Below are 22,329 nucleotides of genomic sequence, written 5' to 3' on the forward strand. Positions count from 1 at the left end.
CACTTTTTCTGCCAGTGCACACACTATTTTACTCACCACTCATGAGTAGCATCCTGTCCCATCCAACTTACATTTTCATTGTCGAAGAAGAACTTCTCATTTCCTCCAGACCCTTGCCAGGCTACCTAAGACACAATAGCATGGAGTGAGCAGTCAAGGTTGACAGCTTTTGCAGGGGACTAGGTTGCAGGCATTGTGGTCTGTGGTTCAGCTCTCAACTCCCAGGACAGATAGCAAGAACTACACCGCACAGGGGATCATATACCAGCAGCCCAGCTATTAACACTGTTGTTCAGTCATTACCAGCCTGCAAGTTCCTGCCTTCCTTCTCATTTTTTTGACTACCTCTGCTTCAGAGTGCTCTTCTCTTTGTGTAGCATTTGTTTGGCCTCTGAACAAAAGCTATGTGTATGACCAATGTACATGACCCTCTAGCCTATTTTTTCACAGCATCTCTCCACCTTCCTCCAGACTAACTTTAATATAAGAAGTATCCCCAAAACAACTTTGCCTCAGTAAACCTTCTGCACAGAATCAGTGCTGCCATTTGTGGGGATAGAATCTCCACACCACATGTAGCTGAAATCGTTCTCTTTTGTATGCTTGTGTGGGGTCATGTTAGCAATGACTGATCACCACAGTGTCTGTGATGGACTGGCTGATCCGGAATTTGAGAACAGCTCAGAACACTGGGTAATGCAATAGTTACTGTAATGACAACAGGCAAGTGGTCAGAGAGGCAGAAAAACAAAAGCCAAGGCTGCAGCTGTCCTTTTTCCTCGAGCAAGAGCTAAAAGTCACTGCTTCAACAAAGCTCCAGCGAGACAGCAAGATGATAAACAGACTACTCACAACCCTATTCTTTATAAGAAATCATTATAGCAAGTGCAACAAAAAGTCCTCTGTGTAATATGATATAGAGATTTAATCTGACCAGGTTTTCAGTTGGATTACCAAGCAGCAGTATCTTCCAACTTGAATCTATAGTCAGGAACTACTGCTTCCAGCTAGACTGATTAGCAGCACATCATTGGCTGATTAGAAGTGTATACCTATGCAAACAAAGCAAAATTATCCTGGGGTCTAGTTAATGCTTTTACCAGACACTAGCCTACTGTCCAGGTTTTCCTGGATTGGCACATAGTTTTATCACTCTGCACAGCATGAGGCTCAGGGTGTTGGACAGTTTTGTCTGGATTGTTCTGTACTGGCATAAGCTGAGGTACTGCAGTCATGAATGGAGATTTTTTTAAAAGAAAAAGCACAGTAAGATCCACACATTCACATCTGGAATGTGCAAATGTGCAGATGTACAGCATAAAGTTTTGCCCTCCACCCCTCTACCCTTCCCCCACCCCACCCCCGGTACAAAACACCGAAGATGTTGATAAACTGGAGGAAACTCAGCAGAGGGCCATCAAGGTGTTTGGGGCTGGAGCACTTGCACTCTGAGGCTGAAGGAATTGCGCTTCCTCAGCTTGGAGAAGGGAGACCTTAGGAAACATCTAAGAAGCCATGTTTTTTTTTCGTTTGTTTGTTTTTTTCAGGTACACAATGGAAGGGTGAAGAATGGTCATAAATTACAACAGATGAGATTCCAGTGTAACATAGAACAAATAAAAAAGTTTAAAAAAAAGGAAAAAAAGCTTTCCCCCCCCAAGGACAGTAAAGCATTGACCAGAGGAACTGTGGTATCTCCGTCCTTGAAGATTTTCAATACCTGCCTGGATAAAGCCTGAGACATCACACCTGAATTTAACGTTAACCCTCTTTTGGGTAAGAGGTTTTGATAAGAGACATCCCAAGGTCCCTTCCAATCTGAATTATTCTATGATTCTTTGGAAAAAAATGTATTGTTCCTATGCAGAAAACATATTCTGTGAGTTGCAAAGCTAAGTATTTGATACTCTTGAAATGTCATAGATTTTCCATTACCTCACTGAGCTTGTTGGAGCTGATGTCACCCAGCAGTAATGTGTCTGAGGTATGGGCCACCAGATATCTGTCCTTCCCTAAGATCTTCACCTCATCAATCTCATAACCATAGTGGGATTTTAACACAACACGAGTTCCTGTTGAGCGGTTCTTCACAATGACCTACAGAATGTGAGAAAAATATGAGGCCATCTTTCCACGCACAGAGGAAGAACACAGACTTCTTGCCCTATGGAAGACTATATAACAGATGATACTTGGGTATTTAGATATTCCTTCACATCATTTCACTCTGTTTTTTAAAGAAACCTTACCATTCCTTTTGTATTGGACAACCACTGTAGTATAAGTGTGGGACTCACTTCCACCATTTAGAAGTTTCTAGCCTAACTGTAGGACTCCTCAGGCTCCCAAGGATTTCTCACCCTTTAGGAGTTCTGCTCTCTTGCCAATGACTACAGACCTACTACGGCCTAGACCGCTAGTGCACCCTTACTACCTGATTTGAACCAGGTAAAGCTGACTGAAATTAAACCACTTAAGGAGCCTGTATTTCACACTGTACCCCACACAAATTCACAAGCTAGGAAATAAACTCCATTGTCTTTCCTTCCATCAAATTTCCATCCAGACTTGACCCTGTCCCTGGACCTTGACCCTGTCCCTAAGACCTTCCCAACAAGTTCCTACAGACAAACCATAGGTGCAAATGTGTACCTACAATACTTTGGTTACTTGCTGTGCTGATTTTGATGCATATTTTTCAAGGAAGCATATAACTGCTTTGAAGGAGAGAGGGAATGAGGTAAACGGACTCAGAGAAATACACCATCGCTCTTAACTCTTTCAAGTATAGTTGTATTGAGGCTGAAGCTCACTATTATAGAATTTACAGTGTTCTCTCAGCTGATTGGCTGAGAAAATCTGAATGGCTGGAACAAGGACTGGAAACAGATTAAGGACAGGAAAGAAGACGATGGCACCAAGAACTCCAAACATGTCTAGTTTTAGTGAACATCTCATTTTCACCAAAAGACATTACCTTATTGTATATCCTCTTACCTGGCTTGGTCCCACATACGTCATTTCAAATTTATTTTTGTAAATGCTTCTGCGAAGACAGCAGTCAAATTGTTCAACTCCTCCACACAGAGTACCCTGGGGAAACAAACACACTGCACACAGTTAGTGAATTCTTATAAGGAGAGGTATTCCAGACCCTACTCACATGACCAGGATCACAGGTGTGACAGAAACCCACAGGCCCTGGATCCGCTGAAGAATGTGGCTCAAGCCCCCAGGTACATAAGGACCAGCCCTATATCACAGTATCACAGATTTCTAGGTTGGAAGAGACCTCAAGATCATCGAGTCCAACCTCCGACCTAACACTAAGTACTCCACTAAACCATATCCCTAAGCTCTACATCTAAACGTCTTTTAAAGACCTCCAGGGATGGTGACTCCACCACCTCCCTGGGCAGCCCATTCCAATGCTTAATAACCCTTTCGGTAAAGAAGTACTTCCTAACATCCAACCTAAAACTCCCCTGTCGCAACTTTAGCCCATTCCCCCTCATCCTGTCACCAGGCACGTGGGAGAACAGACCAACCCCCACCTCGCTACAGCCTCCTTTAAGGTAACTGTAGAGAGCGATAAGGTCGCCCCTGAGCCTCCTCTTCTCCAGGCTGAACAAGCCCAGCTCCCTCAGCCGCTCCTCGTAAGACTTGTTCTCCAGACCCCTCACCAGCTTGGTCGCCCTTCTCTGGACTCGCTCAAGCACGTCCATGTCCTTCCTGTAGCGAGGGGCCCAAAACTGAACACAGTACTCGAGGTGCGGCCTCACCAGAGCCGAGTACAGGGGCACAATCACTTCCCTAGACCTGCTGGCCACACTGCTTCTTATACAGGCCAGGATGCTGTTGGCCTTCTTGGCCACCTGGGCACACTGCTGGCTCATATTCAGCCGACTATCCACCAATACTCCCAGGTCCTTCTCGGCCAGGCAGCTTTCCAGCCACTCATCTCCCAGCCTGTAGCGCTGCTTGGGGTTGTTGCGCCCCAGGTGCAGGACCCGGCACTTGGCCTTGTTGAACTTCATACAGTTGACCTCAGCCCATCGCTCCAGCCTATCCAGATCCTCCTGCAGAGCCTTCCTGCCCTCGAGCAGATCGACACACGCACTTAGCTTGGTGTCATCTGCAAACTTACTGAGGGTGCACTGGACGCCCTCATCCAGATCATCGATAAAGATATTAAAGAGGACCGGCCCCAGTACCGAGCCCTGGGGGACACCACTAGTGACTGGCCTCCAACCAGATTTGACTCCATTCACCACAACTCTCTAGGCCCGGCTATCCAGCCAGTTTCTAACCCAGCGAAGCGTACGCCAGTCCAAGCCCCGAGCAGCCAGTTTCTTGAGGAGAATGTTGTGGGGAACGGTGTCAAAAGCCTTACTGAGGTCAAGGTAAACCACATCCACAGCCTTTCCCTCATCCACCAAGCGCGTCACTTTGTCATAGAAGGAGATCAGGTTCGTCAGGCTGGACCTGCCTTTCATAAACCCATGCTGACTGGGCCTGATCGCCTGCTTGCCCTGCAAGTGCCGCGTGATGACCCTCAAGATAATCTGCTCCATGAGCTTTCCTGGCACTGAGGTCAAACTGACAGGCCTATAGTTCCCCGGGTCTGCCCTGCGGCCCTTCTTATAGATGGGCGTCACATTGGCTAGCCGCCAGTCAACTGGGACCTCCCCCGATAGCCAGGACTGCCGATAAATGATGGAAAGCGGCTCGGCCAGCTCCTCCGCCAGTTCTTTCAGTACCCTCGGGTGCATCCCCTATCTTGACTTTCTTGAGAGAACAGGAAAACTGGAAAGTTCTTAGAGAAACTGAGCTTACCAAATCCTGGCAAATACATGGTAGAGGAAGAGAAGGGGTTAAAAGTCACCTTTGTCCTCATCTTCCCCATTATCCCTCTTCACTTCCCACTTTATAACATCCCTACTCCTTTCACTACTCATCTATCCCTTACCCTCTTCCCCTTCTCTGCAAGTATTTGTTCCTGTTCAATTAATTCTCTGAAAGTATTTTAAGGATTCTTGATTTTGTTGAACATAAAAAGATGCAAAAACTATCAAAAAAAGTTGTAGATAGCAATCTCTTTAAAACTCTTTAAATTATGTAGGGAGCTATTTCGCTTAATACAGAAACATTTAAAGAAAGATTAATTTAAAGAGCTTTAAAGAGTTAATTAACTTAATACAGAAAGGCAGACCAAGGTCCATAGGCTGGAAGTAGGAAAAAGACAACTCTGAACTGAAAATGTAGCACATAAAGTATAAGAAACAGTTCAGTTTTTCTGGATGGAAAGGATGCTCATGAGACTGCTCTGGAGAAGCTATGCTGACCTTATTATGCTTCTGTCAAGAAACGGGGACTGTTGCTGCCAATGAGCCATTACACAAACATCAATGATGTTTTCCAGGTTCATTGTACATATCAGAATCACAGAATGGTTAAGGCTGGAAGGAACCTCTGAGGTCATCTGGTCCAAACCCCTGCTCAAGCAAGGGACATCTAGAGCAGGTTGTCCAGGACCACGTCCAGATGGCTGTTGAAGATCTCCAAGGAGGAAGATTCCACAGCCCCCCTGGGCAACCTATTCCATTGCTCAGTCACCTGCCCAGTAAAGAAGTGTTTCCTGATGTTCAGATGGAAACTCTTTGTGTTTTGGTTTGTGCCCATTGCCTCTTCTCCTGGCACTGGGTACATTGCACACCTGAATTCAGCAGTGTCCCTTGCACAACATCTCAGCCTAGGCATCCTGCATCACACTTCTAGGTGACAGTGTGCCTTCTCTCATGTGCCCTCTCTGTACCACATCATTTCATTCTCAGGAGAATGCATGAGACTATGCCTGGTGTGTGACTCATGGGCTCAGGGCTGCTAACTGATTATACAAACCACACAGATCCTCGAACCATCCCTCTTCCATGCTAGAGCTGTGATGGTGTAGAGGTGAGCTATTTCTTTGGGTTTGGCTTCCTCCCAGACACCACGGCGTGGGCTCCAGTTCAAAACCCTTAACCTGTGAGAACAGATGAAAAACATGAAGAAATGCTCATGGTTGAAAGAGAAAGATCTATAGAAGGGAGACTTCCAACAGGCACCATACCTATCATAGCTTCCAATGACAACAGCCTGGCCACCAGGACTGGCAGCTGCTGTGGTGAATTCCTTCTCTGAGAAGTCCCGACTATAGTCAAAGGTTTGAATCACACTGCCCTCCTTGCTATAAGCTACAATCTTCTTATCACATCCTGCAGCCACAATGCTGTTCAAAGCCCAGGCAAGGGCATATGGAGGACAGGGATGTGTCACCAACTTACCCTACATTAGACAAGAGAGAACATCTTGAAAACATCATTGGCTTTAGCCCTCAACTGGCCTCTGTAGTCTACCAAAATGAGAGCAGTATGATGCCCTTCCGGTAAACTTCTTTTCATGGGTGTTGCTTTGTCTGCATGTCTTAGGCTGTAGGAAGGCAGACAGAAACCAGAACTGAGAGACATAAGAACTATTCCATTCATTTAACTAGGAGAGAAGATTTCAGATGTCAGTACCAGTACCATTAACTAGACTGGAATGCATTCTTAACCTAGCAAAGTATATATTCAGCCTTCAGCTTACGCTAGATGGCAGACATGCTCAAATTGCTTCAGTGAGAGAGGAAAGATCTGAATGGGAATAACATTTCTTCATCACATTTTAAAGCACAGAGACTACTCCTTTTGGGGAGGTGCAGGAGGCTCAAGAGAAATGCTGGGTGCCTACAGTATCCTGCCCACAGACACAATGTGGACTTGGGATTCAGGGTTAACTGGAATAACTATATCTCGCTTAATGAGAAGAAGATAATACTTGTTCTCTGGAACACTACCCATTCAAGTATCATTCTCCTGGACATTCTAACATCAGATCTTTCCAGACATCTGAAAAGCCTCATGTCTCATACACAAAATGGTAATGTCCCCTCTTACTACCACACTCAGCGTAATTCAAAGCATCCAGTCACTGCTCCATTGTCTTCAACGTTTCGTAAAACCTCCGCTAGCAAGAACAGACTGCAGCTCCTCTCCAGATCTGCACTCTCTTCACAACCTCATCACTTCACAGAGCTCTTGAGCCAGGAAGTTCACTGTGCAAACAGGAATTTCGCTCATTGAAGAAAGATCTTTGATACCTGTGATTCACCTGAGCCCTCATCATCAAAGAAGAAGCGTACTATGGTTCCATCTGCATGGCCAGACAGGATTCCCTTCCCCGACACACTGCAAATAAACAGATGCAAAGTTGCAATAAGATTTGTACCTTTATTTTTCTATCCCTGACCAGAAGAGCCAGTCCCAGGGACATTGTTGATGTTGCTCATCAAAGGAACCTTCACCAAAGATAAGTTGGATGGTGAACAGAAGAGGTTCTAGTACCTGTATAAGTGTCTATAAAAACTAAAGCAGACAAAGGTATGGAGAGACAAGAGCGGCCACTTAAATATAAACAACTTACTACATTACTAAAACACAGAGAGGATAAGGAACCTTAAGTGGAGTAAAGACTATGTACACAATTTCTAATAGCAAGGTGTTTCAAACAATCTTTTCATTGGAACTCATCCAGAAGCGAGGCTGGATATTGTGACACCAGTAATCAATAAAAGCAACAAAAGTTGGAGAAAAAAAAATAAAACATCTAGACAAACACTCTAGGACTATGTCCATTATCTGTAGCATTAATATCTTGTGTACTTCTCTATACAAGCAGGGAGAAGAGAGCAAGGAAGAAGAAACAGGCTTAATGTAAGGCACACAGAATGCACACTTTTAATGATAATTCACATAAAGAATACATTTTCTATGATGCTGCCTTCTGTCTATTGCAATCCCAGATTTGTCATTAACATCATAACAATAATAGCATGCGCTGTGTTTAGAAATATCAGGAAAAGAGATAGCGGAGGGAGACTGAAGAGAGGGATAAAAGGGGGGGAAGAAAGAGGGAGAAGAGATGTGGGGGAAGGGGAGAGGGGTAAAGAAAGAAAGGGAGGAGAAACAAGAGCAAAGGAGAGAGAAAAAACAGAAAGCCTTTGAAATGGATGCAAGACAGGTTCTGGAAGGATCTGTCAGCAGTGGGAAGTCAGAGACTAGCTTTTTTGTTCAGCACTCAGAAAACACAATAACACCATTTATCAAAAATCCTACTGCTAGGACGATGACATATCTTAAATATTTTAGGTAAATGATACTAAAGTACTTAAAATGAAAATTAATTAAAATAATTCAGAACTGTACTTTTGATTATTTTTCTAATTATAGATTAGAATTAATTATAGATTAATTTCTAATTATTTTTCTAATTATAGACTTGTCACAATTTAATCTGACAGAACATTTTCTATTTTTTAGTCCTTAAACTTGAATAATATTAGTAATTAGCTAATGAAGTTGACAACTTTAATCTTTATAAAGTCATGAATTCAAATAAATCAACATACTTATCTTACAGGCACTTACATCCTGAAACGTGTTTGGGGACAGCCAAACTGGATGGGCTAATGTGGAGTGGCCAGGTGTCAGATTTTAGGAAGAAATTCCTTTTGGAAAGCACTGAATGTTATCATCTTGACAAGAACTGACAGCAGAAAGACATTCTAACAACCTCCCATACTGCCACAAGGTCTGCCAGGGCCAATGGCTAGGTAGGAGGCTGAGCTAAAGCAGTGTAGCCTAAAGCAATGCCATACTCACTTGGAAGTTAGAGAGACCACATAGGAATCTGTCCCATAAATGGTGGAAGACTTGTTGTTCTTTGTATTTGCTAAACGAACCTGAGAAAGAGAATCTGATCAATATTGCTTCTGTTCCCAAACAGAAACGTGGATATCCCGCAGTGTAACGTCCCCATATGTTTTCCAGTCCATAACCAGCAACAGAAATAGAAAGCGCATTGCTTTCTGGTAGGTTGGAGAGCAAATGGAAAACTTGGAGCTGCAGTCATAGAATGGTTTGAGTTGAAAGGGACCTTAAAGATCATCTAATTCCAACCCTCCTGCTATTGGCAGGAACACCTTCCACTAGAAGGGAGTGGAAGGTGTCACACTTCCACATTTTTAGGAAGGCTCAGGAAAAGGACCAAAGGATCCAATAGAACCTCCAAGAACTGGGAACCAAAACCAGAAAATTTAAGCCATTGGAGTAATCCCCCTGTTGCTGATGGGTGCCCTAAGACCACAGAATAATGGTTCCTACCCTGCACCCTAGGTGCTTGCAGGCTCTCATAGCCCCTACATGGAAAAGAAAATCAGGCAAATAACAAGTTTCTCTACCTTTCCTTCAGCAAGACCAAAGACAATGATATTCTCCGCTGGCCACAATAAGCAGGTCACAGCACTCTGCCAAGGAGGAATTAAAAAGAGAGATAAGAGCTCCACTACACTTAGAAAATTTCTTGCCCCCTTGCTTGCTACGTAAGACAGCTCAGGAACAAGACCACTCAGTCCAAGAAAGAGAAGAGATGGGAGCATTGTGATGGACCTTAAAGTGGGATTAAGGCCCTCCATACTGAAACTTGAACTAGATAACAGTGAGCTAAGGTACAGTAAGAGGCTGAGAAGAGCTTAAACAGGGCATCAAATTTATACCTGCTGTTGTTCAGTATAGGTGCTCTTCTGAGGGGACCGCTCTTCGATTATGTGTGGTTTTCCAGATGTTATGTTCGAATGTATAAAATCACAGCTATTTTAAAATACTTTGTTGCAACAACAAATATAAATCAGAAAAAATAATTTTATTCTGCTAATTTCATAGCAGATATGAGAGTATCTGTACTTTGGGTCTTCATTTGCTGAATCACAAGTAGTGCTTATTTATATATTTTTGTTTACAAGCAAGATGGTTATCCAATGCTACCAAATAGGTCAGGCAGAAACAGATTCATTAAATTCATATCAAAGGAATTTTTAAAATCGGAGGTGTGGGGGTCAGCATGAAACCTAACTGTAAGAGAGAGCCAAAAGAGTTAATGAAGCCACTTTACATTTAAATTGAAAAATTTCAGTCAATGTTTGGCATTGTGCCACTAGCACCAGCTTCATAGGCGTATCTGTTCCATTTTAAGAATCTGAGCCTGCTTTAGATATATATACACTCTCATTTATTCATCTCACCTACTCTCCCCCACTCTTACCATTTATGTCACCAAACACAACAACTATCAGATACCAAAATGTCCCTGGATGCCTAAGCTGCTCATAACTTACATGTCCAACCAATCACCAAGATGCACCTTTTACTCTTCCTGTTCCCCAGACATCCACTTATTTCCCTCATTATCTGCCAAACCATTATTTTCAGTCTAACACAGTCACAAGCAGCCTAGCTGAAACTTAGAAACAAGCCTTACAAAGTGGTAACAAGCTCAGCAACTAGTGTAAGGAAGTCAAACTTGCAGATACTCATCCTGACCCTCTAGCAGGATGCCTTGCTTGTCAGCAGAGCAGAACAGTGTCACTGTTTTCACAAGATGCACAAGAGTGCCCAGCAGGTTTTGCAAATTGCAGGTGAGGGAAAGGGCCAAATAGATGATCTCCCATATTGACTGAATGTACCAAAAAATTGTAAATATAAATATTCAGCTACAGTGGAGAATCTACAGTGGAAAATCTACCCCATCAAGGAAAGAATGATAAGAAACCACACAGATAGCATTAGAAAAATAAAACATTCATTACGACAGAAATGGTAAAAAAGGCATAGGATAAATGAGAGAGTGAGAGAAAATAGAAATAAACAACTAAATTAAAATACAAAAACTGTACACATGCTGCGTGCAACATCTAAGCCTTGCAAGAGGCAAGCAGCCTCCCATCAGGCTGCTAGCCAGGTGCTGCAGCAAGGGAGAGCCAGAGGGACAGGAAGCAGCGCTAGTCATTGCCAGCATACTCAAGCAGCAAGCAATAAACAATGAAAGGACTCTCCACATCTGGAGAGTCCTTGATATCCATATCTGGTATAACCGTAATGTTCAAGAAAGGGGCAAGTGGATACCAAGCCCTTCTTGTTCTCTTTTCCTCATTCTTGACACTCTTTTCCAGTCTCATGATCACTCAGTGCAGCAGGTCAACCACAGAGAAACAAAGGCTGACCAACAGCTTTCTTCCCTTATTGTCAGAGCAATAGAATTATATTTGTCCCCATTCTGCAGCCAGCACTGAGTGTTGAGAGATGGTGGATGGCCCTCCTATGAGCATGCCTCTGAGTATGCGCAGTGACATATAATTATTTTTATCCTACAGCTACTTCAGAAAATGGAGTTAAACAGGAGTCTAAGTCTCACCATTTGGATGAACTTGTTGCATATCACCTTCTTGTCGCCCCTGCAGAAAAAGGCCAACAACAGCAGACAAAAATGACTTGATGAACTTGGTAAAACTGCCCATTCTGTATACCCTACTGTTTGTATTCAGTTCATTTTAATATTGTCAAACACAGGTGAGTTAAGTTTTATATGCCGGTGGTCCACCACAAGCCAACTTTAGGCAGAAAATTAAAGAAAAAAAAAAAGGTTCTACATTTTGCAAGACTAAGGCTATTGGAAAATATGGGAATTATCTGAGCTTCCAAAATTTTGGTGACATGCCTTTCTGAGCAGCTTAGGAACAACACATACAAGCAAACGACGCTGAAGTGATGCAGCCATGTGCCTCAGTTCCACATCTGTGAAACAGCGCCTTCATTTTGCAGCCATAGCCCCACAGAAGTTGGCACATGCTCCCACCGAGTTCCACAAAGACTGTTCAAGGACACACGATCTGTTGCTATCTGAGCGATTAATTGCAGGTTAGACAATGTGCACCACAGCACATACTACACTGAGGACCAGGCCTGGATGCACACCCACACCAGCATCCAGAAAGTGTACTACACGGAAAGGAGGGAGAGCACCGCTCCCTTCTCACGGGTGCGGCACTGGTCACTCCACCACCAGACTCACCACTCTTCTCCGATCCTGTAGACATAGACAATGTTGTCCGTTTGGCCGATGGCGATTTTGGTGGAGTCCGGGGAGAACGCCATGCCTTTGACCACGTAGCTCTTCCTCCCGTACTGTGGACGCGAAGGCAGCTTGAGCCACGGGGGAAGGCTGGCACGGCCCGGCCGCACGTGCACCGACCAGCCCCCAGCCCACGACCGCACCCCAGCCGCGGCAGGCCCTGCTGGCAGCAGCCCGCGCCCGGGGCCCTCACCTTGGCGTCGGCGGGCTTGGTGGAGAACTTGTCGCGGCGCTCGCCGTGCTCGTCGTACAGCAGCACCACGCGGTCTGCGGTGCACACGGCGAAGCGGCCGCTGTTGGCCGACCAGGCCATGCAGGTCACCCGCGCAGTGCCGTCCTGCGGGACACACACAGCCTCAGGCGCCGCCGCACCCCGACCCCCCCGGTCCCCCCGGTCCCCCCCGGCCCGGCCCGACCTGCGGGGCTAGTAGCGTCCGCACGTGCCGCAGCTGCATCGCGCCGAGAGCGGGATCGGGACGGGACGGGACGGGACCGGGACTGGACCGCGCCGCCGCCGCCGCCGGGCCCCCCTCTCAACCCGCCCCCGTTGCCCCGGCAACCCCAGGGCCTCCGCCGCTGCTGACGTCAACGCGCCGAGCCCGGCAGCGGACGGCGCCCCCCCCACCGGCCCGCCCCGCCCGGCCCCCGCCGTCGCGGTACCGGCAGGGCTCGGCCTCGGCTCCGCCATGGAGGCGCTGCGGGCGGCGGGGCGCGCCGTACTCCGGAGTCCGCGCCTCGCCCGGCACGGCCTGGGGCTCTGCCGGCGGCGCAGTGAGTGCGGGCCACGGGTGCCGGGAGCGGGCGGGGCCCGGGCGTCGGGCTCGGCTGCGGCGCGTGGCTCCGGGCCCTCCGCGGTGCCGGTGCACGGGCGGGGGGCGGGGAGCGCTCTTCTCCGGCCGGCCGGGCCCGGGACGCGGCCGCCCGCCGGGCGGGGCGGAGGCCGGGGAGCCGGGGGCCAGGCCGTGGTTGCGGGGGGTTCGCGGGGGCTGCGGGGCTGCAGGCCGGGCGGGGCGGGCCAGCGGCGCCGTGGGCCGTTCGCGCGGCCCTGGCAGCGCTGTCCCCGTCGGGCCGGCTCCTGCCCCGCGTTGCCATTGAGATCGTGCGTGCCGGCGCGTTGAAAGGCCTCGGGTGGCTGTCCTAGACGGTGGCATCGGTGCTGCCGGGGCATGGTGTGCCCCATCTGCGGGCACCGTTTCCTGCCTCCGTGAGATTTGGTCTTCCTGAACCGCTGCATCCGGTCCTGTGCAGGTGTGGAAATGCACAGTGAGTGCGACAGGTCTGCAGGTAGCTCGCCGTGGGGTGACTGCCCGCTGGTCCTGGGTAGGCTGACCCCACAGGCCCAGCAGGAGGGCAGTGCATGGGCTTCCTCCTTCGCAGCTACCCAGCCGCTTTACTGGGTCAGCAGTGCTCGCTCTGGCAGCCTCTAGCGTGTTTGAGCTGTTCTCAAAGCTTGGAGTGAGACGGGGTGTTTTTTACCCAGGGGAGAGAGAGGTCCCTGACACTTGCATGGTATCGAGGTGGGTTCCCTGGTAGTTTTAGGAGTGCTGCAAAAATAAGGTCTCTTGATTTCCCTGTGGGCTCAGGTTATTCCAATTATGAGTCAGAGCTTTTTCAAGCATGTCAGTAATCTTCTGGGAGCTAATCCCAGGGAAGAGATGAAGAATAACCTGAAAAGTATTATTTTAGCGTGAACAGTGGATACCTAGGCAATTCCCAGGGAAGCATTCAAATCCAGTCTTTCTAATGGTGCACATAACTTCTCTGGTCCTGTTCCCTCCCTCCTCTGTGGGATGAATCCCTGAGAACAAGATGGAGTCTGTGGCTCCCTGCATCTTCGTCCTTCTTACCTCCTCTCTTACCATCCTTGTGCTGTTTAGAATTTGAGGAGGTAAATATGTACTGATTTCTGCTTCAGCTCTCTTTGAAAGCATCACCAGGAAGTACTTGGTATGAGAGAAGCATTCCTTTGTGTATGGTACTAGCCTGATAAATACAGCTTTTGCCTTTGACTCTCACTTTGAGAGTGAACTTTCTGTCGAAGGCAATGGCTTTGTCTTGTGGGATCAGAACTTGAAAACAGTGCTTGTTTTGTGTGTCTTCCACCAGTAATAGTGTTATCAGGACTGACTGTAGGGTCAGGGCTCCTTCTACTACCTGTCTGGTGAAACAGACTGGTTTCTGAAGGAAACTGGACATGCTGAGGACTGTGTAGAGGCAATCTAGGGAAGTCGAGGGAGGCGATTCTCCCCCCATATTCCACTCTCGTGAGACCCCACCTGGAATGCTGTGTTCATCTCTGAGGCTCCCAGCATAAGAAAGATGTTGACCTGTCAGAGTATTTTTAAATTATTTTGTATTTTATTTATTTTCTGACTGCAGCAATAGGGTTTCAAAAGAGAGAACACAGGAAACAGAGACCAGTGCCCCTTCCATTCTGTGACCTCCACAGTAATGCACATGGGAGATCTCTTCCCTCTGTGCATTGGACTTCATCCATAAAACATGTTTTTTGTGAAGCTAGTTTGCACCCTTGAAACACCAGTCTAAGCTCTTCCTTAACACAGAGCCTTTATAGGGTGATTGTTTCCCAACCAGCTCTGCTTCAACTGTGAGTGCTGGACAAACTACCCCTCTCCTGGCAGCCTGCTGCTGTAGACAATAGCCAGAGGTTTGGCTTTGATTATGCTGGGACTACTTGGGGATTTTGATCTGACTAAGTGGGGCAGCAAATGCTGCTGTTCCTGAGGTGTGCATGCAGCCTAGATCATGAGATGAATACAGTACAGAGCACATGCTGCTTGTAGTGAGAGAGACCTGTGAACGATAGGTTTTGGCAGATAGCATTGAACACTGCGGTATCTGAGGCTCTATGTAGATATGCAGGAGTTTACTATTTTGCTGGCAGAGCTTGTACCTCCAGGAATGGGGACTAAAAGCTTCAGGGGTGAACTCTCCTTTCATTCTGTTCTTATTCCAAGAATGTCACAGAGCCAGGAGAGCACCCTGGTGAGTGCAGGTAGAAGCACTGCTGCCGAGAGCACTGAAGCTGCAGTGGAGTGGTTCTGCTGGGACTAGCCTTGTGGCTGCTGAGTCATTTTTTTCTTTACAGAGCTTCCTGAGAGCTGGGCTGATATGCAGGAGCCGCTGCTTGAGGGGATGTGCTTCACACTGAAGTATCTGGGCATGACACTGGTGGAGAAACCCAAAGGAGAAGACATGGCAGCTGCTGCCATCCGCCGGATCATTGCCACGGTGAGAGCCAGCCCTGGGCCCTGCTGTGCTGGGGTAGAGAAGAGCCCATGTGGAGGCCAGCCCCACCCCCCACCCCCACCCCCCCCCCCCCCCCCCAAAAAAAAAGAAAAAAAAGCATCAGGTCTCAGCCCTGAACTCCAGCTAGGGACTGCACTGTTCCCAAGGGAGGGTGGTGTGCAAGAGGCTGTCTGTCCCCCATCTCTGTGCTGTGGGGGAAGCTGTCTTCCTGCAGGACAGCTGCCATTACCTGCTTCCACAATGGGAACACAGCTGGGAGCAGGGCTGTGCCCCTCTCTGCATGGAAAGGAGGGTGAGGGCTGGGGGAGGTGGGATCTGTCCTATCCCACGTGCATGGCAATAGCATGAAGGGACTCCAGGGATGTTCTGCACAGGATTGTGCCTCATCTCCAGTCTCTTCCTTTCTTACCCCTAAGGCAGGATCCTGCCTTTATAGCGAGGGTCCAAGTGGGTGGCTTTCTGTACAGAGTCTGGGGGACTCAACAAGGTGGGGTGAGGGCCCTCACTGGGTTTGCAGAGGTGTCTGGTGTTTCCCCACTGCCAGGCACGGGTGGGAGCTCGCAAGTTCCAGAAGGTGATTCTGACAGTGTCTCCGAGGGGCATCTCGCTGCAAGACGCAGACACAAAGGAGATTGTTGAGAACATCTCCATCTACAGGTGGGCATAGTGTGTAGAAGGGCGGCCTGGGTGTTCCCTAGCAGCCAGCAGGAGACTGATGGGATCCTGAGGAGCTAGGGTGGGCTGGGCCTTCTGTTAGTAATACTGTGTGCCTTAGGTCTTCTTTTGGCTCCCTGAGACCAGCTCCCTCTCCCTGCTGCACCCCACAGCACTGCTTGGGTCTAAATGCAGGCAGGGGCCTGGGTTGCTTTGTGTTCTGGGTCAGTCTGTCTGGCCTTTTCTGCAGGCCCTGCTTGTCTCTTCTGCATCCTGCATTCAGCAAGATGTCAGATCAGGGCTGATGGCTGGAAAGCCACCACAGCAAGGGCAGGACTGCATGTCTGCCTTTCTTTGTTGACACAGGACCAGAGGACTGCCCTTCTGGCTGCAGTGGAATGAGGGTACCTTGGCCTGCAGCTCACTTGGGTTGGCTAAAGGCAGTTTCTGGGAGAGCTCATTGGTTTATTATTATTAACTGCTGCCTGCTGTGCTTTAGCTGGACTGGATGTCGGTGGGTGCTGTGTGTGAGGAGAGGATGGCTGAAGGCTGGTGGCAAGATGTGAAGCAGGGTCAGGACAAATTCTTGGTGCAAAATTTGGGTCTCGGCACAGGAGCTGATGTGCTAAGGCAGACACTGCCTGGCCTCCAGTTGTGTTTTTGAAGGTGATCACCTGTTTTTCTTTTTGTCTTAGTGTTTGAGTTTGCACCTCAACTTGAATTGGGCATCAGAGGACCAAAGAGCACACTGGGGCAACACGAGAGGGGAATACCTGTGGACTTATGAGTTCTAGGTGCCAGGCAGCCTTTGATCCTTGCTGGGATGCTGGGCTGCCTGATATCCAGGGCAGGTGAAAGTCTCAGGCTGTCGGCAATGCTTGTTTGTGTTCTGGGAGAAGAGCAGAAGACTTGTGCAGTGTTCCCCTGTTACTCCGAGCAGCTACTCTCTGTCCACAGGATCTCCTACTGCACAACAGACAAGCTGCAGAACAAAATCTTTGCTTATGTTGCGCAGAGCCAGGAGAGTGGGGCACTGGAGTGCCATGCCTTCCTCTCACCCAAGAAGAAGATTGTAAGCACTTCTCTTCTGCTCTTGGTTCTTTGAGGTAAGGGCAGGAGCAAGGCCCTTTCTTCTTCCCCTTCAGAGGGAGGAGACCCTTATCTCTGTGCACCTTAGCTGGAAATAGAGACAGGGAATGCATGTTTCCTCACATTCTGCAGAGGTGGGTGGTGAGCAATAGAAAGTTCTTCAGTCCCAGTTCCTCTGGGATCTCCTCTTGGGAATGGCTGGCCCACAAAGCATTGAACTCTGGCCTTCCACATGTGTGCTCCATAGGGAAGAGCAGCGAGGGACTGCTTGAGGCTCTCAGATCTTGGGCAGCAGTGTTGTCTTTGATGGCAGAGACAGAAGTAGACACTCTCTCTCTTTCTTGTACACAGGCCCAGGCTGTGACTCTGACTGTGGCCCAGGCCTTCCAGATGGCACTGGATCTCTGGGAAGCAGCAAATGCAGGTAGGAAGGAATTTCTCAGACACTTCCCTCGGCCTAGCCTTGGGATTGGGGTCTTTAGTGTGGGACCCTGTCTTGGGCTGTGTGGAGGAGAGCTGGCTTGCTGCCTGGCTGGTGAAATGCACCAACCAGGGAGATCATTGTCCCTGCTGTTGTGCTCTCTGCCACTGTCCCGTGTGGGGAGCCTGCCCTATCTCTGGCTGGGGGCATCCCTGCTATCCATGCTGAACTCCTCTGCATTGCTGAGCTATAGCACATCTTAGGGCCCTGTGGGAATTGCCTTGAGTGGTGATCCCCCACTTTTCTTTGCGTTTTCCCCTAAGCACAACAGGGTTATCTGTCCCTTGTCCACAGTCCTGCCTGTGCATTCCCTGCTAGGCCTTCTTCAGGTTCCACGCACTAACTCTGCTGCTTTTGCCCTGTCCCAGGCTCTAGGCAGGAACAGCCCCTTCACCCTCCATGTGTCTTGGAGCACAGTGAACCCGGCAGAGCAAGTGAGCCAGCCCCCCCGGGGAGCCCTCCCTTCAGACACCAATTCGGGGTACAGTATGTGCAAGTCTGGCCTGTGCCCAGGCCTGTCTTGCATTAGGGCAAGAAAAAGAGTAACCCTTACACAGCTCCCTCCTCTTGGCCTTTCAGGACCCTGTTGTTATCTGCACAGCCTCCCTTGCACACGGAGGCCTGACATGTCAAGGGGCACTCTGTCTGGCTCACAAGGCAGGAGCCTCAGCTGGACTTTGCTCCAGGAACTCCCCTGTCAGGTCCAGCATTGCAGCAACCCTCAGCCCTGCTCTGCTGGCCCTGTCAAATAGGGAGCTGTAACCTGCTCTGTACTCTTGGTGCTATAGCTTGGAGTGACACAACCTCTCTCAAGGAGATGAGGAGCCTTTGTCTGGTCATTATCTTGCAGTCTGGGATAAGGCTCAGCCCTGCTCATCTGCAGAGCACCCACTGCATGTCCAGAGCCAGCCAAAGCATTCCCAGTGTTATAAGTCTCTCTCATTGTGGCCTTGTCCAGGAGCCTCTGGATGCTTGCTCCTTTACCTCATGCTTCCAGCATTGGCACAGCCTGGCAGTGGTTGCGGTCATCTTTGCTTGCAGCCTGCTCCTGGCCCTCCAGCTGGGAGATGTGCTAACCCTGCTCTTGTCTCTGGGTAAAGGTGAGCTGTGTGCTCCGGCTGTCTCAGTTTGGTGGTTCATTCCCAACTCACACCCTGTGTTTGGTGCTCTTCTGGCTGGGGGAATGTGAGAAGAACCTTGGTCTGTCTCTCCCCTTGTGTGGCTGTGTGTATGAGCCCCAAAGATTTCAGCAGCCCAGCACTGCAGGCAGCAATTTCCCCCCCTACTGCTTCTAGGCACATCTTATCCATGTCATGCCTGGTGGGAGACTGTGTCTTATGAAGGTACTGGGGACAGTCCTGCTGCTCCAGAACAGGATCTGGGCAGCCCAGCCTGGCTCCTGGTAGAGACCTACCTGTTTGTTTCTTTGTTTGCAAGGAGGAGGAAGAGGAGGAGGAAGATGAAAACCTTGAGGAAACTTTACCTGGGTAGGTGGTGAGCTGCTGCTACTGCACAGGGAGCACACTGATGAACCCTGTCTTACTTCCTTCTCTGTGCCCCATGCAAGGGGAGCTGTTGAAGCCGTGAGCACTGTGGGAGCTTGGAGGAGATCTGCATGGGAGCAGGGGGGAGTTTTCTCCTGCTTTCTCTGCCTCTGTCAGCTGAGATGTTGAATGTACAGGGGGCTGAGCTGTGGAGGGGCAGATCTGGCAGTACAGCTCTTGCAGTGGGAGTTAGATGCATACCCTCAGGATGTGCCCAGACATGTCTTTTGTTCTATTTCTGCCACTCTGCTGAGGCCAGCCTATCCAGACATGCTTCTCAGGTGGGACTCAGAATTGTCTCTCTCCTTCCACTGATTTCCCTGGGGCTTGGGCCAAGATGGAGGCCTGGTTATGTGGACTCTGTGGACTAGGGCCTGGGACTGAGCTTGGGAGTAGCTGATGGTACATAAGCAGAGGATTAATCCAATGGTCTTTTGCAGAGGTGCTTGTGGTGGTGGGTTTGATCAGCCTTTCCTGTTATGGCTGTTCTCACACACCTGTCAAACCAGTGCCTGATGGGTCTGGCAGTACTGTCAGGCTGGAACTGTGCTGAGCAGGTATCATCTTGGAAACAGCACGTGTGCAGGCTGAAGCTCTTTGTGTTCCTGTGATATTGCCACCTGTTGTCTGGGGGGGATTCTTGATAGGAAGGAGATACAGCTGTGCAGTCTCAGGATGGGCTAGCCTGGGGAAAGGGTTTGGTAGCAATGAGCCTAGGGCCTTCTGCAGTCTGAGTACCTGGTAACTGCTGTTCCATGCCATGCCTATTCTGCTGAAGGTCATGAGCATGGGTCTCTCAGCAGGTGCTTGGCGGTGATGGGTGTTCTGTTCTCTTCCAAAGCTGCATGGAGGAGCTGGGGAGGGAAGTCCACAGTCCAGCAGGTAAGCTCCCTCCCTCTGTGTTGCTTTGCCACATCCCCCAGCATGTTCTCTGCAGAGGGAGGGGGATGACAATTCACCTGGGTAAGTCTGCTTCCCCTCCCTGGCTGGGTTCCCAACTGCAAACCTCATGGACCAGGTCTCCCTCCTTCTTGCTTTTCAGAGTTGACACCTCTTGTGCCCAGACCGAACTTGCCTACTGCGCAGCTACCGCTGAGCTGGCCCCGCTTGGGGCAACCCCCAGGCTGCTGGAAGGGGCTGGGAGAGGTTGGAGTCCCCCCCACAGCTGGCCTTGGGACTGATGGCCCCGAGGCTACCCTGGGCTAAGCCAAGTCTCTGCAGCAATGGACCAGCCACTCAGGATTCACCCTGTGCCTGCACCCAGGCAAGCCAGTGCCTGCCCCTGCTCCCTGCACTGTCCCCAGGCGCAGGGGCTACTGACACAACTGCCATGCGGTGCGCAGACTGCAACACCCACTCCTTGTTGTGCTGTCCACCTGCATGAACCACCTTGAACTGCAGTTGCTCCTTGTTCCCCTTTAAGGCTGTTGGACTAGTGTTCCTCACTCTGCCCACTCCCATTGCAGGCACAGCCACCGCAGGTGCCCTGTGCCTGCAGAATGTAGCCAGTGCACCCAGAGCTGTGTATCCAACTGCTCCTCATAGTGGCAACTGGGGACCAGTTGAGGCTGAGCAGCCTGCTGTGTCTGTGTGAGGGGGGGGTCTTACTCAGCAAACTGAATTTGCATATGATCCTCAGGGAGCTATAGCTCTTGGCCAGAAGAGCTCTTCCCTGCAGTTCAGCCCTACACCATCCTGTGAGTGAAATTAGCTGGTTTTTAAAGGAAAGCTCTGCCATTTGTAGGGAAATAAACTGAGGTGTGGTGTTTTGTTTTTTTTTTAAACTGATGTCATTTGGGTTTGAGTGCTGGATGGGGGCTTTGTGCAAGCACATGAAGTACCGTGTCCCCTATGCTACCTACAGCGAGGCTTCCTTTCTGGTGGCAGGGGCCTGTGCTGTCTGTCAGGGAGCCTGCAGCTGCACTGAGTCTCCCATTTTATTAGCTGCTGGCCCTGAGGGAGCCATCTCCCCTGTGCCAAGGGCTGCAAGGGCCTGGGGTGGCCTTAGCCTTGCTATCTGGGAAGAATCTGGTCCAGGCTGTGCTGGACTGGAGCATCTTGGGCACCAGTGAATGTCATCTGCACAACAGGAGCTGACAGCTGATCCTGCCTGAGGCCAGGGAGGACACAAGCCCCATGTGTGCTAGCAGGTCTCAACCTCTCCCACCTCTGTGCTTGCTGTTTTGGGATGCTCTTGCCCTGCTGCACATTTGTCTGTGGTCTGGAGAAATGGGCAAGTCACACACTCGGTTTCCTTCCCCAGATAGAGCAGGGGAGGCTGCAGCCAGCAGGATGCCTGGTTTCTCTGGCAAGCACTAGGTTTGCAGCTGCTTCCCAGCTGCGGACCTTGCTGCTGGGCTGCTGTCGCATCGCAGTGCATGTCCCCTTCTAAGGCTGGTGACACTGGCAGACTGAGCAGGGACTTACTGCCTGCAGCCTGAGGTTGCGGAGCTGTTTTCCCAGTATATGCTTTAAGCAGGTGCTGTGGGGAAGGTTTGTAGTGGTGCATTGGGGAGGATTGAGTCCATGCACACTCCCCCCCCCTACCCCCCCCCCCCACTTCCAGTCTTGCATGTTTGAGTCCTAGTCTCATGCCTTTCTTCCCACAGCTGAGGCTACGGGGCAATTTGTAGTCATTATTGGGGTCATTAGGGTGAGTGGGTTGTTGTCAAGTCCTTATCTTTCAGCACCGAGGGATGGCTGACCTGTTGGTATTGTGGATTTAACAGCCCTTGAAGTGGCTTCCTGCCCTGTGTTGAACCTTTGCTTGGCATCTACACAATCCTGCAATGCCGGCACATGCTGATTGTTTCAATGACCCTCTGCTCACCCTGTGAATGACTTTTCTTCACCATCTCCTGCCACCTGGGAGGGCAGTGGGCTCTACCCTGCTGTCAGGTAGCTGTTTTTTTTTTTTTTTTTTGGGGGGGGGGGGGGAGGGGGATTCCCCCACCTCCTTGACTCTGATGCAGTCATGCTCCTTTGGTTCTTTCTGTGCACTTTATCTGTTTAAAGAACTCAAGTTAGTAGGTGTGTGTCCATTCTGAGCCTCCAGAATTGCATAAACATTTTCCAGGGCATCAGAGATTTTAAAAACATTTACTTTTTACTTTAAAAACATTACTTTTTTTTTATGTACTTCTCTAATGAAAAGTATGGCTTGTCCAGCACAGCAGCACTTGGCCCTCACTACCATGGTGCTTTTGCTCTTCAGGTATCCCTCTCCTCACCTGCCTGGGGAGCAGC

At 49.4% G+C, this 22,329-nt stretch overlaps 2 protein-coding genes across 20 annotated transcripts in view; one reads left to right on the forward strand and one right to left on the reverse strand.

The window, feature by feature from the left end:
• The window catches only part of IFT172 (intraflagellar transport 172), a 48,886-nt gene extending 36,259 nt beyond the window's left edge, over positions 1 to 12,627 (reverse strand). For both annotated transcript variants that reach the window (XM_080585279.1, XM_080585278.1), the window contains exons 1-12: positions 12,462 to 12,627; positions 12,239 to 12,382; positions 11,986 to 12,098; positions 11,329 to 11,368; positions 9,320 to 9,385; positions 8,742 to 8,821; positions 7,181 to 7,268; positions 6,113 to 6,327; positions 5,902 to 6,025; positions 2,998 to 3,093; positions 1,936 to 2,097; positions 72 to 125 (exon numbers count right to left, since the gene is read on the reverse strand). In XM_080585279.1, the coding sequence (XP_080441405.1) occupies positions 72 to 125; positions 1,936 to 2,097; positions 2,998 to 3,093; positions 5,902 to 6,025; positions 6,113 to 6,327; positions 7,181 to 7,268; positions 8,742 to 8,821; positions 9,320 to 9,385; positions 11,329 to 11,368; positions 11,986 to 12,098; positions 12,239 to 12,382; positions 12,462 to 12,500 (1,221 nt within the window). In that variant the 5' untranslated portion in view covers positions 12,501 to 12,627. The remainder of the gene's footprint in view (positions 1 to 71; positions 126 to 1,935; positions 2,098 to 2,997; positions 3,094 to 5,901; positions 6,026 to 6,112; positions 6,328 to 7,180; positions 7,269 to 8,741; positions 8,822 to 9,319; positions 9,386 to 11,328; positions 11,369 to 11,985; positions 12,099 to 12,238; positions 12,383 to 12,461) is intronic.
• Positions 12,628 to 12,633: 6 nt separating this feature from the next.
• On the forward strand, positions 12,634 to 20,867 carry LOC308192108 (low density lipoprotein receptor adapter protein 1-like). Of its 18 annotated transcripts, none has more exons than XR_013948560.1 (10): positions 12,635 to 12,816; positions 15,155 to 15,297; positions 15,860 to 15,972; positions 16,927 to 17,041; positions 17,410 to 17,482; positions 17,908 to 18,020; positions 18,498 to 18,639; positions 18,977 to 19,026; positions 19,925 to 19,965; positions 20,126 to 20,224. XR_013948560.1 is itself a non-coding variant. In XM_080585320.1 (9 exons), the coding sequence occupies exons 1-9, from the start codon at positions 12,732 to 12,734 to the stop codon at positions 20,129 to 20,131; spliced, it is 780 nt and encodes a 259-aa protein (XP_080441446.1). In that variant the 5' UTR covers positions 12,636 to 12,731; the 3' UTR covers positions 20,132 to 20,867. The 18 variants fall into 18 exon arrangements, 6 of the variants coding, with proteins under 6 accessions (XP_080441445.1, XP_080441448.1, XP_080441444.1 ...); XR_013948561.1 differs by having other exon boundaries at positions 19,862 to 19,965; positions 20,126 to 20,192; XR_013948562.1 differs by having other exon boundaries at positions 19,887 to 19,965; positions 20,126 to 20,185.
• The last annotated feature ends 1,462 nt before the right edge of the window (positions 20,868 to 22,329 follow it).

This window comes from Anser brachyrhynchus, assembly GCF_964034855.1.
Source record: "Anser brachyrhynchus genome assembly, chromosome: 3".
Taxonomy (NCBI): Eukaryota; Metazoa; Chordata; class Aves; order Anseriformes; family Anatidae; genus Anser; species Anser brachyrhynchus.